Source organism: Hetaerina americana, unplaced genomic scaffold, assembly GCF_022747635.1.
Source record: "Hetaerina americana unplaced genomic scaffold, ioHetAmer1.1.p SCAF_55, whole genome shotgun sequence".
Classification (NCBI taxonomy): Eukaryota; Metazoa; Arthropoda; class Insecta; order Odonata; family Calopterygidae; genus Hetaerina; species Hetaerina americana.
The window spans coordinates 3,177,214-3,192,305 of NW_027287150.1; the positions used below are offsets into that span (position 1 = coordinate 3,177,214).

Genomic DNA, 15,092 nt, shown 5'->3' on the forward strand with positions numbered 1-15,092 from the left:
ACTCCAAGACGATAGATTATGGTATAAATTGTCAAGGGGTTACTTAGGCGTCGGTGGAACTGCGTCCGTTGTTTCTCTCGTGCGTACTTAGGTTGTGTCTATTCGCTAGTGGCAACGAAGGTCGTATTGTTGGTTGCCCCCTATAAATTCCCTGAATTCTGTCTAGGATGTATGGAAAATTTGTTGCCACTGTGTTATGCGTGAGATTTCATTAAACACTCGCGATTTTTCCCTAAACTTATTTATAAATGCGTCTGTTCCGGTGTCTGACAAAGTTTTCATGCTAAGTCGTGGGCAGAAGTTGATTACTAGTTGGTAAGTTCATTGAACGATGCCGTGGCATCCGTTCGTAGAGTGGGTAATCAATACATGGTGTAGATACAAATGCTCGAATGAATTACATCAGGAGACAAGTCTTTTAGTCGTGCAATAATATTAAGAAGGAAGGGTTTAGCCCCCCACCCGCTTTGATGAGATCTCGTGGCAATGAATGATCTCGTGGTAAAGAGATTGTGGGAGTGGGGGCAGGCAGACGCAAATAATGCGATGTGGCAATATATTCTTTTTGTTCATATTGTTACCAGCTCTGCGGCAACATTAAGCAATACCTGTGTCCTTGTAAATCAAATCTTCTGAGGATTACGCGGCTATTTCCCGGGACATGCGGCCTCCATGACGCGTAGAGAAAATCGAGAGAACTGTTCGCTGAGGCTTTGCATATATTATACCGAAAAGAAACTGATAAGAGTATTGAAAGTGGCGTGATGCATGATCTTGAAGGAAGGTGCGAGAATGTAGGAGTTAAGGACGCAGGATATGGGGTCGTAATTGTTAATGAGGAATTTCCATTCATTTATGGTGGTCTTCAGTCAACTGAAATTCCTCTGAATGGGTTTATTTAATTTTCACATCCTTATCGTTTACCGCCGTCCATAGACTTCTTTTTTTGGTTACTATAAAACACTTGATTAGGTACTTTGTGTGCCCATTTCATTTAATCTTTTTTAGCTCCATAAATCTGAGACTTGTAATATACGTAATTTCCTGTGGCACTCCCATTGTCCACATGCAACGGAAACTGAAGAAATAACTGTATTTTACGAAACAGACTCTCAGCCTAGACAATGTATTTGATGTTGGAAGCTGCTCAGCTTTCTATTTCTGGGTTATTATATTTATTATTCTCTTATTGATTAAGTAAGTAAGTAAGTAAGTAATTTTATTTGCCCAGCAGATTTGTACAATTGTAAAAAACAAGCACAGATATAGGACACGTCAATGTTATAAAGAAATCTACATCTACATCTACATAATACCCCGCAAGCCGCCGCAAGGGCGTGTGGCGGGGGGTGTTAGGTCACCAACCGTAAAAACGAAAAATACCACATGCAAAAAACAACACGGAAAATTACACCCCAGCAGCGCACACACTCATGCAAAACTCCCTCCATCCAATACTCATGCAAACACATACACCGCAAAACAACAAAAAACTGCACCCCAGGATACAGCACCAAAGCCATCCTAAAACACGCAAGCCAGGACACAACAAGCAAGAATGTGAAACATCACTACCACATGAAAATGCACCACAAAACACTCTACCCCCCAAAGAGACAGTAAAAGGAAGGGAATTCGACCCAACGTTGCAGGTAGCAGGAATTTCCCCCCGCCGGGAGGGAAGAGGGACTGAAAGGGAAACTTAAAAACAGATGAACAGAACACGAATGATGTCATGCGGAAAGAATGGGTTATTATAACAAAACACATAAGGTTAGTGGAGGAGCATGCATTTAAGTAGAACTAATTATTTTTTAGACACTGAGGGTGGCAAGTGGAATTTTTACTATCTATAATCCTACAGTTGCTATCCCGTATTGTCCGTGGGAAGAAGGAGTCCTTGAGTCGGCTAGTCCTGGCATCTATTTCCCGAATTTTATATGCATGATCCAAGCGACCAATGTATGTAGGAGTACGAATAATCTGCGAGACCTCGGTGCTGAAACATGCGGATCTGAATTTATTTAATAATTTCAGTCTTGCATTGAATCGTCTCTCTTCTAATGATTCCCACCCCAAATCCATGAGCATTTCGGTAACGCTTTGCGTTTTATCGTAGGAATTTTTTACAAAACGGGCTGCCCGGCGTTGAACCTTCTCAATTTCCCGAATGAGACCTTTTTCACTCGGGTCCCACACGCTGCATGCGTATTCTAAATGAGGCCTTACAAGAGCGTGGTAACAACGTTCCTTGACCTTTGAGTCACTTTTGCCGACAATGCGTCTAATGAATCCCAATTTTTTATTTGCTTGACCGCAGACTTTACGTATGTGAGTCCCCCAAGTTAAGTCTTTAGTGAATGTGACACCTAGGTATTTTACCGTATCAACTACTGCTAGGTCACCTCCAGCTAATTTGTAAGCAAATCCCGTTGATCTTTTAAAGAAATTTACCACTGAACATTTATTATAATTTAGAGTCAATCCCCAGTTAGGACACCATTTAGTAATGCAATCTAAATCCTGCGCTAGAATAAAACGATCCTCATCCCCAGATATCTCCCGATAGATCACCGTGTCATCCGCAAACATCCTAATGTTACTTTTCACTTCGCGGTTCAAATCGTTAACAAAAATCAAGAAAAGTAACGGCCCGATCACACTTCCCTGAGGTACCCCCGACGCCCTGAGGTACCCCCGACGATAATACGACGAATGATAAATACTAAGTACATGTTTAAATACAAAGAAACTCATGGGACAAGAAGTTCATTAATAGAATAAAACATTTTACAGAGTAAATATTTCTGAAGGTTGAGCTTAAATATAGGCAGCTTATGTTGTGCTTTCAGTTCTTTAGGAAGTTTATTAAAAATCTTGAGGCCCATATGTTTAGGTCCATGGGCGGTGGTACAGGTTCTGACAAAGTTTTGGTGGAGGTCAGCAGAATGCCTTGTGTTATAATTGTGGACGTTGGCATTGGAAAGATAACTAGAGAAGTTGCTTTTGACATACAAAGATGCGCAATACATATACACGCAGGGGATGGGTAAAATTTTCAATTTTTTAAAGAGGGGACGACAGGATGCTGCATGAGTAGCAAAGCAAATAAGTCGGATGATCCGTTTTTGAATTTTAAATATAATATTTGCATTAGGTGTAGGGCCCCATAAAAGAATACTATAAACAACATGAGAGTAAAATTCACTAAAATAAAGAGACAATAAGACCTCAGTATTGACGGTATGCCTAATGAATCTGATAAGATGACAGAGTGAACTCAACTTATTACGAAGTTTGAGAATATGGTCATCCCAAGACAGACGACTGTCAACAGAGATGCCTAGAAAACATGATTTACTTTTTTGTACAATAAGTTTGTTATCAATATTTACAGTTATGCAAGCAGCTGATTTATTCTTATTAGCAAAGTAAATTAAAGAAGATTTACTAACATTGAGGAGGAGGGAATTGAGGAGACACCACTCATGTAACAGCTGGGTAACGGAAACAGAGGTTAATATTAGTGTGTCTACAGAGGAGGCAGACACGAGGACATTTGTGTCATCAGCATAGACGACAGGCAGCACGCCTGGTACAGAGTTCAGTAATGTTGGTAGATCATTTACGTACATAAGGAACAAGATTGGGCCCAGGACAGATCCCTGGGGTACACCACATAGAACACTTTTTACTGGAGAAAGGAACTCTCTTCCTTGTTTACTTAAGGCTACACATTGTTTTCTGTCCAGGAGATAGGATCTAACCCAGTCTAGGGAAGTCCCTCTTATTCCCAGGCATTCAATTTTTCGAAGTAAGAGGTTGTGATTGACAGCATCAAACGCCTTCGAAAAATCGAAAAATAAGGCAAGAGATTCAGATCTATTGTCAAGATCAGAAGTTATTTTGTTAACTGCTTGATATATAGCTGTAGATGTAGACCTGAGTTTCCTGAAACCATGTTGGTTGGGAGAAAGTAAGTTATGGGATTCCAGAAATAATATTAAGCGATTGTAAAAAATCAATTCGAATATTTTACCGAATTGGTTGAGCAATGAAATGGGCCGATAAGAATTCATATCATCTTTAGGTCCTTTGCCCTTGTAAAGGGGCAAGACTTTCGCTACTTTCAAGGTGGCAGGGAATTTCCCTACCTTTAGAGATTTGTTAATTAAAAATAATAATGGATGCTTAATTGCCTCGTAAGATTTCTTAAAAATAGTGGCTGGTATTCCATCAAGACCTGCAGAGTATTTATTACTAATTTTGGACATTGCCTTAGTTAATTCATGTTCCGAACAGGGATATAAGAATAGCGAGTTACAAGAGTTGGAAATAAGGGGATATTTGCCACTGTTACACTGATTTGTAGGAGTTATCTGAGATAGGTAATGTTCATTGAGGGAGGATGCCATCTGTATAGTATTTTGATTGAGCTTTCCAGAAGTATTACGAAGTACAATGTCAGAGTTGACATTTGAGATAGATTTGGATTCATTAATAATTTTCCAGGCTTCCCTAGATTTGTTAGAGGCATTAGTAATTCGGGAATTGTTATATGATCGTTTGGCATTGTAAAGAATAGTCCTGTATTCCTTTTTCATAGTGGAGTATTCGTGTTGACTGAAGGAGTCAGTTTTATTTCTAAAATATGCTGCTAAATCTTTCATGTACCTTGCAAGATTACGAATTTCATCGGTAACCCAGGGTTTCTTATTATGATATAAAACTGAGGTTTTGAACCTAATTGGCCCAATGGGAAAACAGAAATTGAAGTATTCAAGGTAAGTAGAATAGAAGTAGAGAAAGTTGTCGTCAAAACAGTAATCGCTGTAAACATTCGACCAGTCATGGGAGCTTAGCCGCTCAAAGAAGTTTGTCTAGTCCTTCACCGGCCATCCTACTTCTTAAATATTAACATTCTTTCAATTGCGTAGAAATGCCCTTCAGTAAATTTATTTGGAAATCTTCCTGTTGTCGCTCAAAACTACTTAATGCTTTTACTGTACACTTGTTCGTTTCAAAGATGTGCTGAATGTGAACTATTGTTTGTCATTCTTGTCTGCTGTTATGGGTATCCACCAATGCGGACTGTTATTTTTTTGCTCATTCATGAGTTAAAATTCCTTGATCTGATTGTCTCCTAGATGGATGGCAAAAAACAAAGAGCATAAGCAGACTTATTACTTGCTTTGCATAAAACTTTCTTTGTGCTTCTGTGCTATTTAATGTAAAATATGAATGATGCATACATCCTTGAAGTGGTAATTCCTTTGTCTTAAGTGTTTGGATACCTGCTATGACTCTTCATTTCCAATTGAACTGATGACGTTAATTGGCCGGAGTGGAACACTAACCAGAGCTTCCTCAAGCATCATTGCAAATTGATGACCAATTAGACCAGTCATCATCACGGTATTGCCCATTATGGCAGCAATTGAAGTAGACACATTCGTGTTAAGGAATGGTGTACCTACAGTAAATTGGTCAATGGTTATCTGCAGAATAATTATCTGCCCAATGGATGTTCTGAAAGTATGCAAGGTTGATAATTAGTAAATGGTGATGTAAGAAAAAATTTGAATATTTGGATATTGCTAACTGGCCTACTTCAAAGAATATTAGTGCTCGTTTTCTATTTCTTACTTATGTTAATTAAAATAAACATTGGTGCAATTGTGAAATTTATGTGCTTATTTATAGACTTGTGGAAGTCATTTTGTTTCAGTGTCTTCCAAGGGGAGTAGGGAGGGATGTGGGGGATGATTGACGAGCAAGAGGGTAAGGTTTGAGGTGGAGGATTGTGGGAATACTTGGTTCCGTTACATGTTTCATTGACATAATGCCAAGTAGCGTAATTTCCTGGATGAATTAGGGCATCCTGTAATGTCAGCCACCTTACATGCTGCATTACTGAATGCAGGTTTTAAAAGTAATTTCAATTTCATTACTGATAATACAAGAAATACTCGAGGAGTAGAAGAGGCTAGCTAAAGACTCACAATAGGAGGGAATAAACTGGGGCAGCCAGATTCAAACATTGGCAGTATTTTGGAGAAGAATGAGCTTAGTAGTCTGAGGAGAAGAATAAAATTCATATGAGAAGCATTTCTTTTTTAAAAATGGTATTAATGATAGTCACAAATAATAAAGAAGGAATGGAAAAATTAGTGCGCACTGACTTCAATGTGGAGTATAAATTACTTTATGGATCTGAAACGTCAATGCAAGAATAAGAGTGTGGATGGGTGATGTTTCAGTTGTGAGTTGAGTGAAGAGTGAAGAAAATAAGTTGGACAGAGAGGAAGACAAACGATGAAGATTGAAATCTGGCAATTGAAGAGAGACAAAGTTTCGAAAGGTAATCTGAAAGAAGGCAGAAAAAGTGGGCAGAGGGGTTTATTGAGCAGTATGTTTTCGTTAATTGAAGGTTTACATTGAAGGGTGAGTATTAATTAAGCTGGTAAGCGGAAGGAAGAACATGGGCTTGTGGGACGGTGCGAAAGCATCGGTAAGTTATGAACTGATGAAGAAAATACTTTAATGCAAATGAAAGGACATTCCTCCAATGCAGCAGGGATAATACTCATGAGGGACTGACCAAAGTCTACATTTAATGGAAGAAATTCCTCGAACGACAATATGAGATTAAGCAGCCGCAGTTTACTAGGGGAATCTGTACTAATGGGTATTTAAGAGACCGATAATCATTTTTTAGATAGATAATTTGAAATTGTCCTGACTTAAATGGCTCATTTGAATGCTGAATACCGGATTGATATTTTTTAAATATTGAAATAAAAAATTAGAGAGCACTGCTGTAAGACTTAAAGGGAAGGAAACCAGTGATGTGTGGATGAAAGAATATTCCATTAGGTGATAATCAATTCATCATTGCTATTGTATGACTATATGCAATGAGTGCCAACAATTGCATGTGTTTGAATCACATCCGAGTGTATCCTCTCTCTTATCATCGAGGGCACTGGTGAGCAACAGGTGATATAATGCGGAGAATCTATCAATCACGGAAGGGTTTTCAATCAACCATGCCCACACTTGTAATTTTTAACTCTTAGAAACATGCTTAAGTTTGATTGGGAATTAATAATCCCCTGGTGGATGACATTTTTATATTCAGATTATCAAAGCCGCCCAAAGCCAGACAACTTGGCCACCTCTGTCATAGGATAGACTCATTCTCCTCTTAGTTTTGATTCCCTTGAAGGCCAGTTATATTCTTATTCCAATTTATTAGTTTCTGGTAGATTATTGATAGAAATGAGCTCTTACGGCTAGTAATATATAATAAATTTGAAACTCCAATAGCCGTAAACAGTTTACCTTTCTAAACAAAGTGAAAATGAAATTAATTGGCTAGCGCCACAAGTCAAAAAGGGGTAAAGGTAAAAAAGGATAATGAGGTAGGTAAAAGGGGTAAAAGGTAAAAAGGAGAGGATAAGAAAGGTGAATACGTATTCACCTTTCTTTTTATTCATCTGGTAGATTACTGAGAATTAAAATATCATATCACTCCACTATAGCATTTTGGCAATTTCAGCAAATAGGAGTAGTAATCTGCGAATGTGATGCTAGGAGTTATTTCGAGGGAAACCTTTTTGCGTTTATTTCTTTTGTACATGTTAGTTTATTCCTTGGTTCCTAATTGCCAACTGGTCTTTGCCAAGAATAAATGTTGCGAGGATGTTTTTGTAGAAAGCCACATGCATAAAGAGTCCTTATTCATGTTCCATTTGATTGACATTGGTTTTGGTTTTTCTTTCTGTTTTAGGAATCCTCACCGACATACTGAAATTCTATGGTGTGGGCTATGCAAGTGGAGGATTACTGCAGACTGCATTTGTGTTGAGCTACATGGTGTTTGCACCACTCTTTGGCTACCTTGGTGACAGGTACAACCGGAAGTACATCATGGCCTCAGGGATATTCCTTTGGAGTTTGACGACTCTGTTGGGGTCGTACATGAATGTTAGTGGATGATTTGCTCACTCTTTTTCCTCCTCAATCAATCTTAAATAGTGGTGCAGTCCATCAGGCAATTCCTAATCTCCAAACCCCTTAAATCACTCACTCAATCCTTCATTCACTCAAGAAGTCACAGAAATTTCATCACCTAAATAAAACAGTTGACTTTGCATTGTCCTCTACCATTGATACTGTTTAAATGTTCCAATTAATCTTTACCAAGAAAGTAATTCCCAGCGAATTTTATATTTTCCCAATTTGGAAAATTTAAGCCTTTAGTAGTTTGTTTCCAATTAATGCCAATAATTAAATATGGAGAAATATATGTTTGGGAATTTTCAGCAAATACCGATTCAATTGTTAATTTGTTATTTTTTGTGACCTATTTCTTATGCAGCATCTTAATGATGTTTCTCACTGAAGCTAACATAAATTGATGTTTTCAGTAATAAATAGTTTTTTCCATATTCCATATCCCTTCTTCTTTAACTATAAGTATTATTAATGATTGTGACTTGTCACAGTGTTGACTGGTATGACTTGTGTGTTTACCAGCTCTTGACTGATTGGTCATGTCATTGAATGATCTTGTACAGCAAATGCATGTTCAGCACTCTAGCCATTAATACGAAAATTTAACACATCACTGTTATTTGTTCAATCAAGGATATCTATGATAGAATGCACAGTACACAAACTGGGGGGACAATCAACGTTGAAATTGTGAAAACGCACACTACTTCTGTGAACTTTAAAAACTGCGGTTACACCTTTTGTGCTGGTACTTGTCACATAGAAAACAACACCTTAAATCCATGCCTGGCAGAGTCAGTTCAGATTAAGGGGGTCAACTCAGTAGCCTACGTAACTTTGCGGGTGGGCACAGTGCATCTCAAACAGTGGTAAGAGCGGTGATGCTGGCTCGGAAGAGGGCAAACAACCATTTTGTAGGGTAAGAGTGCCTATGAAGAAGAGTAGGGTTTTCATCTCCTCCCTCCATGAGTAAGCAAGCTTGCCTGAATTTGCTTCTTCAGATTCCAAACTCTCACAAGAAAAATTAAAATTAAGGGAATGTCATGTTTGTCGGGAAATTCAGAAACATTTTTGGAGAGGCAATCTCATGAAATTATTATATTTATTACTTGATGGTCTAATGTTTTAAGTTAAGTTTTCAGATGGACGCAGAATGAACTTGCCCACATTTCTTAGCCTCACCTAAACAAACAAAACCTTACTCCCCACCCAACAATGCACTGTTCTTCAACTCTCTGTGTATTTTAGCCGCCTTCATTCTGTCCAACATGCTTTTCCTATTTATACCCCTTCCTCGCCTGCCAAACTTTCCGCCCTCTTTCGCAGCCTTCAACATCTAATTGCCTATGAAAATGCTCCGCATCCATCTTTCCTGCCTCCTTTGGATTCCTCCTAGCAACCCCCCTCTCTTCCCCTCCTCATTTGTTTTCCTTTCCAGCCATTTTACATTTCCCATCCTTCTCCTTTCCCACATTTAAAAAGTCTCCAATCTATGTCTATCACCTTCATTCAATTACCAAGTTTATGTGTCATTCAACACCACACTCCCATGTGTTCGATGGTTTATGGCACAACTTTGTGGAAGTTCATGTTCATTAAATGCAGAACACAATGTATTTTTCCATTGTTCTTCATTTTAATACTACTAGTTTCAATGCTTAAGCGTCATCATCAGGTACGGATTATGACCTGATGATGACGCCTAAGAATTGAAACTGGTAGTATCCAAATAAAGGAAAGCGGAAAAATAAGTGTGTTCTTCATTTAATACCACACTCCATACCAAAGTTCTCACTAGTCCTTTCTTAACCTCCCTAGTTATTATCTCTGTCATCAAAATCAAGAAAATGAGTCTACATGTTGAATTTCTCTTTTGTATGAGCGAAATTAATCCTGTTCTTAAAAATACTAGTTTAATGAATTAGAACCTTGGGCTCGAAACAATGATGAAGTTTTGATGTTGACCTTATTGATCAAATGTTGGCATCTCATTCTGAGCTGAAAGGTGTGCGTATTTCATTTTAAAAGGTTCTGAAGATGATGGATAATATCATAAACTGCAATTTTTGATGTTGCATAGCCATGGATTTAAATTTTATAATGGAGAAATCAATTGGTTACAGTTTGTGGAAAAGAAATGAAGGAGGTAGTAGTGTTTACCATCAATGCACTTTGCATGCACACGTGTGAGAATATCTGGTTTGGTGATCCATGGAAAAAATTAATGTTTAATAGTTTTTAAGTGTTGATTGGTATTAATTTGTATGTGCCATTGTTGAAATATATGTGCATGTTTGATCTGCTCTCTTCATATTCCATGCCGAAAAATATTTTGAAGTTCCCATTTAGAATTTTCATTTAATCTTCCTCCCTATTCCTTTGTAGAAATTGTGCAAGTAATATTCTCATGACGTTGCAAGGATTGCAAGTGAGAATGATTCCATCAGATCCTAAATGGATGGCAAATTTACCTCAGATTGTTTCCTTGCAGACGTACGAGTGGTTCCTGACGTGCCGTGCTTTGGTTGGAATCGGAGAGGCATCATATTCCACCATTGCCCCGACTATCATCTCGGACATGTTTGTTAAAGACATGCGCTCCAAGATGCTTGCCATGTTTTACTTTGCCATTCCGGTTGGGAGGTGAGGAGAACACCGTTTCATTCAGCTCTTCCACCAATTGTGGATCCCTTGGCATTAATTTTTCTTAATTGGGCTAATTTTCCATACCAAGTTTCCCTCTCCACCCCTCCGTCCCAATTCCCTGAAAATCCTACCTCTCGCTAATCCTCATTGGTGCAAATCACCTAGGGCGTTGGCTGCCTCCCCAAGTAACTGCACGGGACAAATGTGTGTGTTTATCAAACTGGAACTAACTTCACGGTTTATACTGATTGTTATCCTTTTTCTCTTGTCTTCCCAGAGGTTTGTGTATTTTGAATGCAGTAATCTATCTCATATCTGGACACAGTGAAACCTAACTAAAGGTCAGATAAATGAGTGACTGGTTAATCAGCAAACTTGTTCAAAATATAATTGCAGTGCGATTAAATGAAAAATTATCTATATTAATATAATATACTTGGTGCCCTTAGATCTTCTATTAATTCGGAAGCCCAAGCAACAATTTAACACAGTTTATTTTAAATTGCCCTTCTATGGACTACAACCTTGACGTGGTGGAAAGGCTTGTGTGTTCTGATGACCCCTTACAGCTTTGCTTCGTAGGAGCAATGATAATTTCTCCTGGTAGGGTCACCCATGCCGGATAGGTCAAAGTTTAGGAGCCAGATGAAAGGTAGTCCACGCAGCATCTGTTCCTCAGTGTGGTGGCTGCAAAGGCGTCTGACTCCAGTGTGGCGGCCATTGATTGATGGTGTTACGTTAAAAACACTATTGAGGAAGGCAACGGGAAACCACCTCAATTATCATTCCCAAGGATATAATGATGGACAAGATAGAGAATATGCGTCCTGGCAACTACGGGACACGCCCCAATCTGCCATGTGTCGTATCCGGCAGGGGGAGAGGCAAGACTGGCGCAGTTGTCATCTCACAAAAACCTTGCAAAGGAAAACCAGCAGCAGCAGGACAGAATACACAGAAAAAGAAGACAGAATTAGTCAAAAAAGGAACTTGAAGTCTCAATACAATGTTGAGGTCAAGAAAATTAGAGAATATTAATCGAGAGATATAAAGAGGAAATATAGGTATTTTAGGTTTATGCAAGGTGAGATGGAAGGATAGCGGGGATTACTGGAGTGATAGTTATAGAATAATACGAGGGTCATCCGGAAAGTAGTACCCGTTCGTGAAATAAAAAGACAAAAGTAAATATTAACAAACATAAAAAATTTTATTTGAAAGAGGATACTTTAAACTACTTCTCAACATAATCTCCAAGCAAATTAAGGCATTTGTCATAACGTGTGACATGTTTCTGTATTCCTGCTGCATAGTCCTTCGCCGCCAGCTCATTGAGATACGCGAGGGACCCATCTTGCACAAATTTTTGCATAATGCAGATGGTGTTTAACAATTTCATGAACAATTGTTCGAGAAACATTGGGAAAATGCTCACAGATGTCATCAATTGTGACGCGCCGATCGTTCCTCACGAATTCGTCAACTGAGCTCACCAGTTGGTCTGTAATGACAGACGGTCTCCCCGAACGCTCATCGTCGTGTGTGTTCCCCCTCCCCATGTTGAAGTTGCGACACCACCGCCGAACAGACGACTCGTCCATTACATTGTCTCCATACACCTCCTTTAATTGGCGATGAATATCACATGGGCGAACGTTTCTTGCATTGAGGAATTTAATCACTGCCCTCACTTCACAACTGGCGGCGTTCTCAATTTTTTTAAACATTGTAAACAATCACAGAAACAACACAGGCAATGCTAGCGTCACGCAACTTGGCTCAGAGAAGGCAGACAAGCCACTGAAGCTATCTGACCTTGTCCAGCGGCTACTCGCGTCGTCAGCACTTCATGCGGCACGAACGGGTACTACTTTCCGGATGACCCTCGTATGCAGTGATGGGGACCAGAGCCAACGAGGGGTTGCCATAATATTGAAAAAAGAGGTAGGAAGAAGCCTAGTCATTATAAAACAAGCTACGGATAGAATATTACTAGTAGAGATAAAAGCAGAATCGATGAACTTGGTAATTGTTCAGATACACCTGCCACCGAGCAATCAAGGAGGAAGAGGTCGATAGGCTATATGATCAGTCAGAGGACATAATTGCATGTGTTCCTGCAGGGAAACATTTGATAGTGATGGGGGATTTGAATGCGACGGTAGGCAAAGGAAGAGATGGTGATGAGGTCGGGGACTACGGTTTAGGCACGAGGAATGACCGCGGGGAGAAAACAGTTGAGTTCTGCAGGAGACAGGGGTTAGTCATCACCAACACTTGGTTTAGACACCACAAAAGGCACAGGTATACATGGAAAATACCAGGTGACTCAGAAAGTTAGATTATATTCTGGTTAGACACAGGTTTAGGAACAGTGTGATCAATTTGCTCAGCTTCCCGGGAGCGGATGCGGACTCTGACCATAATTTAGGTGTTATGAAGTGTAGCATCCATTTCTAAAAGATAAGGCAGGGGCGGCAGGTTAGGAAATTGAATGTAGAAGCATTAAATGGACTCACAAGGTAGGAACAACCTATACATGTCTCAGACTGCTCAGGAGGAGGGAGTTGATGACAGGGTTGATAATTAAGGGTGTTAAGAAAAGACTCTTAAACAATTTCATATGGAGCGTAGCTCCATATGTATGGCACAGAAACCTGATCACTGAAGCAGGAGGATAGACGTAGATTGGAGTCTTTTAAAATGCGGGTGTGGAGAAGAATGGAGAAGGTGAAATGGACCGAAAAGAAGACAAATGAGGAGGTGCTAGGTATGGTGGGCGAGGAAAGGGGTTTGTTGGGAGAAATCCTATGGAGGCAGGTAAAATGGATGAAGGGCGCATTGATCTGCAGTGGGATGTTGAAGACTGTAATAGAGGGGAGAATGTTAGGCAAAGGGAAGGAATGGGATAGGGATGTTGGGCAGGATGAAGGGAGGAAGGAAGTATATGGAGATGAAGAGGGATTTGTTGTAGACTAGGATGTGGGGTTGTGTTTATTTTAGGGGAAACAACCTATTTAGTTTGTGGTTGTGTCCATCCAAAACCTACCCTTACTGGTAGAGTACTTTTAAAAAATTTAAATTCCGAGCTTGAGATCTCAGGAAGGCGTATTGAGGCTGTCTTAACTTCTTAAGCCAATCGGCCCCTTAATTTATTGGAATGGGGCAGGAAGTATATTACATATCTTTTCTCTGCTGTATTTATTCTGATGTAGTTTTCCTCAAGAGCTTTTGACTCTCAGTCCTGTACATCATGAATAGAAATTTTATTTTTGAGCCTGAATGGAGAAGGAAGGGGATTAAAATTAACATTTCTGACTGTACTCACCTTCACCTTGCCATACATGAAATTTCCCTATGGTATGATACCTAGAGGCTTAACTTAAACCCTGGGAAAAGCAACATCATGACTCTTGCTCTGAAAAAAACCCTAATTTTCAACTACTCAATTAACTCCCTTAAATAGAGTAACAACCATGAAAGACCTTGGCGTTTTGACTGACCATAAACTAAATTACTCCAACCACATACAGACTGTAAAAAATGAAACAATGTCCCTACTAGGCCTTCTTTACCACTTCACAGAAATTAAAGATCCAATAGCATTCCATCCGTACTTCTCAACAATTGTCCTCCCCATAGTATCATATTGCTCCCCCTTTTGGTCCACCTCATCCCCAACTAACCTTAAATCCCTCGATTGCATCTCTCACCTCTTTGCCAAAATAGTCAAACACAGAGTCTCACATTTCCGCAATATGTCCTCAAATTCTGTTCTGTCTTCTTCATCAATTTCTAACCCACAGAACCGCAGACTTGAAGCTAATTTAAAACGCCTCCACAAAACCCTAAACTCGACTATTGATTGCCCTGAACTGCTCTCTCTCTCTCTTCAACTTCAGGATACCAACTCAATCCACCCGTACCCACTCCCTATTCCATCTCTGCCTATTCCTAGGATATCTCTCACCAAGCACTCACCTTTATTTCGCCTCTTCTCACTTCTAAATTCACTCCCTCACTCTCTCCATCCTTTTAACTTGTCATGCAACAATTTCACCACACAAGCTTTGTCCCACCTCTTTGAATAAATTAAAATTTTCCCAGATCCATGTTCGGTTCTTGTTGTTTATAGTTATGCTGTCATTGTCTTTTGTCCTCTTTCATGTTTCCGTTTTATTTTTCGCTGTAAAATGGTGCTACTGCTGTATGTGAATAATGTTTTAAAATAAATAAAATAAAATAGATAAAAGTAGGTGGAAGTGAGTGAGGGGGAGGGGTTTAAGAATCATGTTTGGCGATGTGGGCACTCACTTTTCATGTTGGGTATTTCTGTCGGAGCAGTGTTCACTGATGATTCAGTTCCTCGAGAAACCATATGAGGCCAAGAAAGCCTTTTCAGTTGCCAGCAAAAGAATGTTTATTTA

The 15,092-nt window shown here is 39.4% G+C and overlaps 1 protein-coding gene across 1 annotated transcript in view; it reads left to right on the top strand.

Annotated features, from left to right (window-relative positions):
* spin (Protein spinster) overlaps nucleotides 1-15,092 on the top strand; it is a 30,290-nt gene that overhangs the window by 1,848 nt on the left and 13,350 nt on the right. The window contains exons 2-3 of the mRNA XM_071593308.1: nucleotides 7,793-7,989; nucleotides 10,511-10,662. Of these exons, the coding sequence (XP_071449409.1) occupies nucleotides 7,793-7,989; nucleotides 10,511-10,662 (349 nt within the window). The remainder of the gene's footprint in view (nucleotides 1-7,792; nucleotides 7,990-10,510; nucleotides 10,663-15,092) is intronic.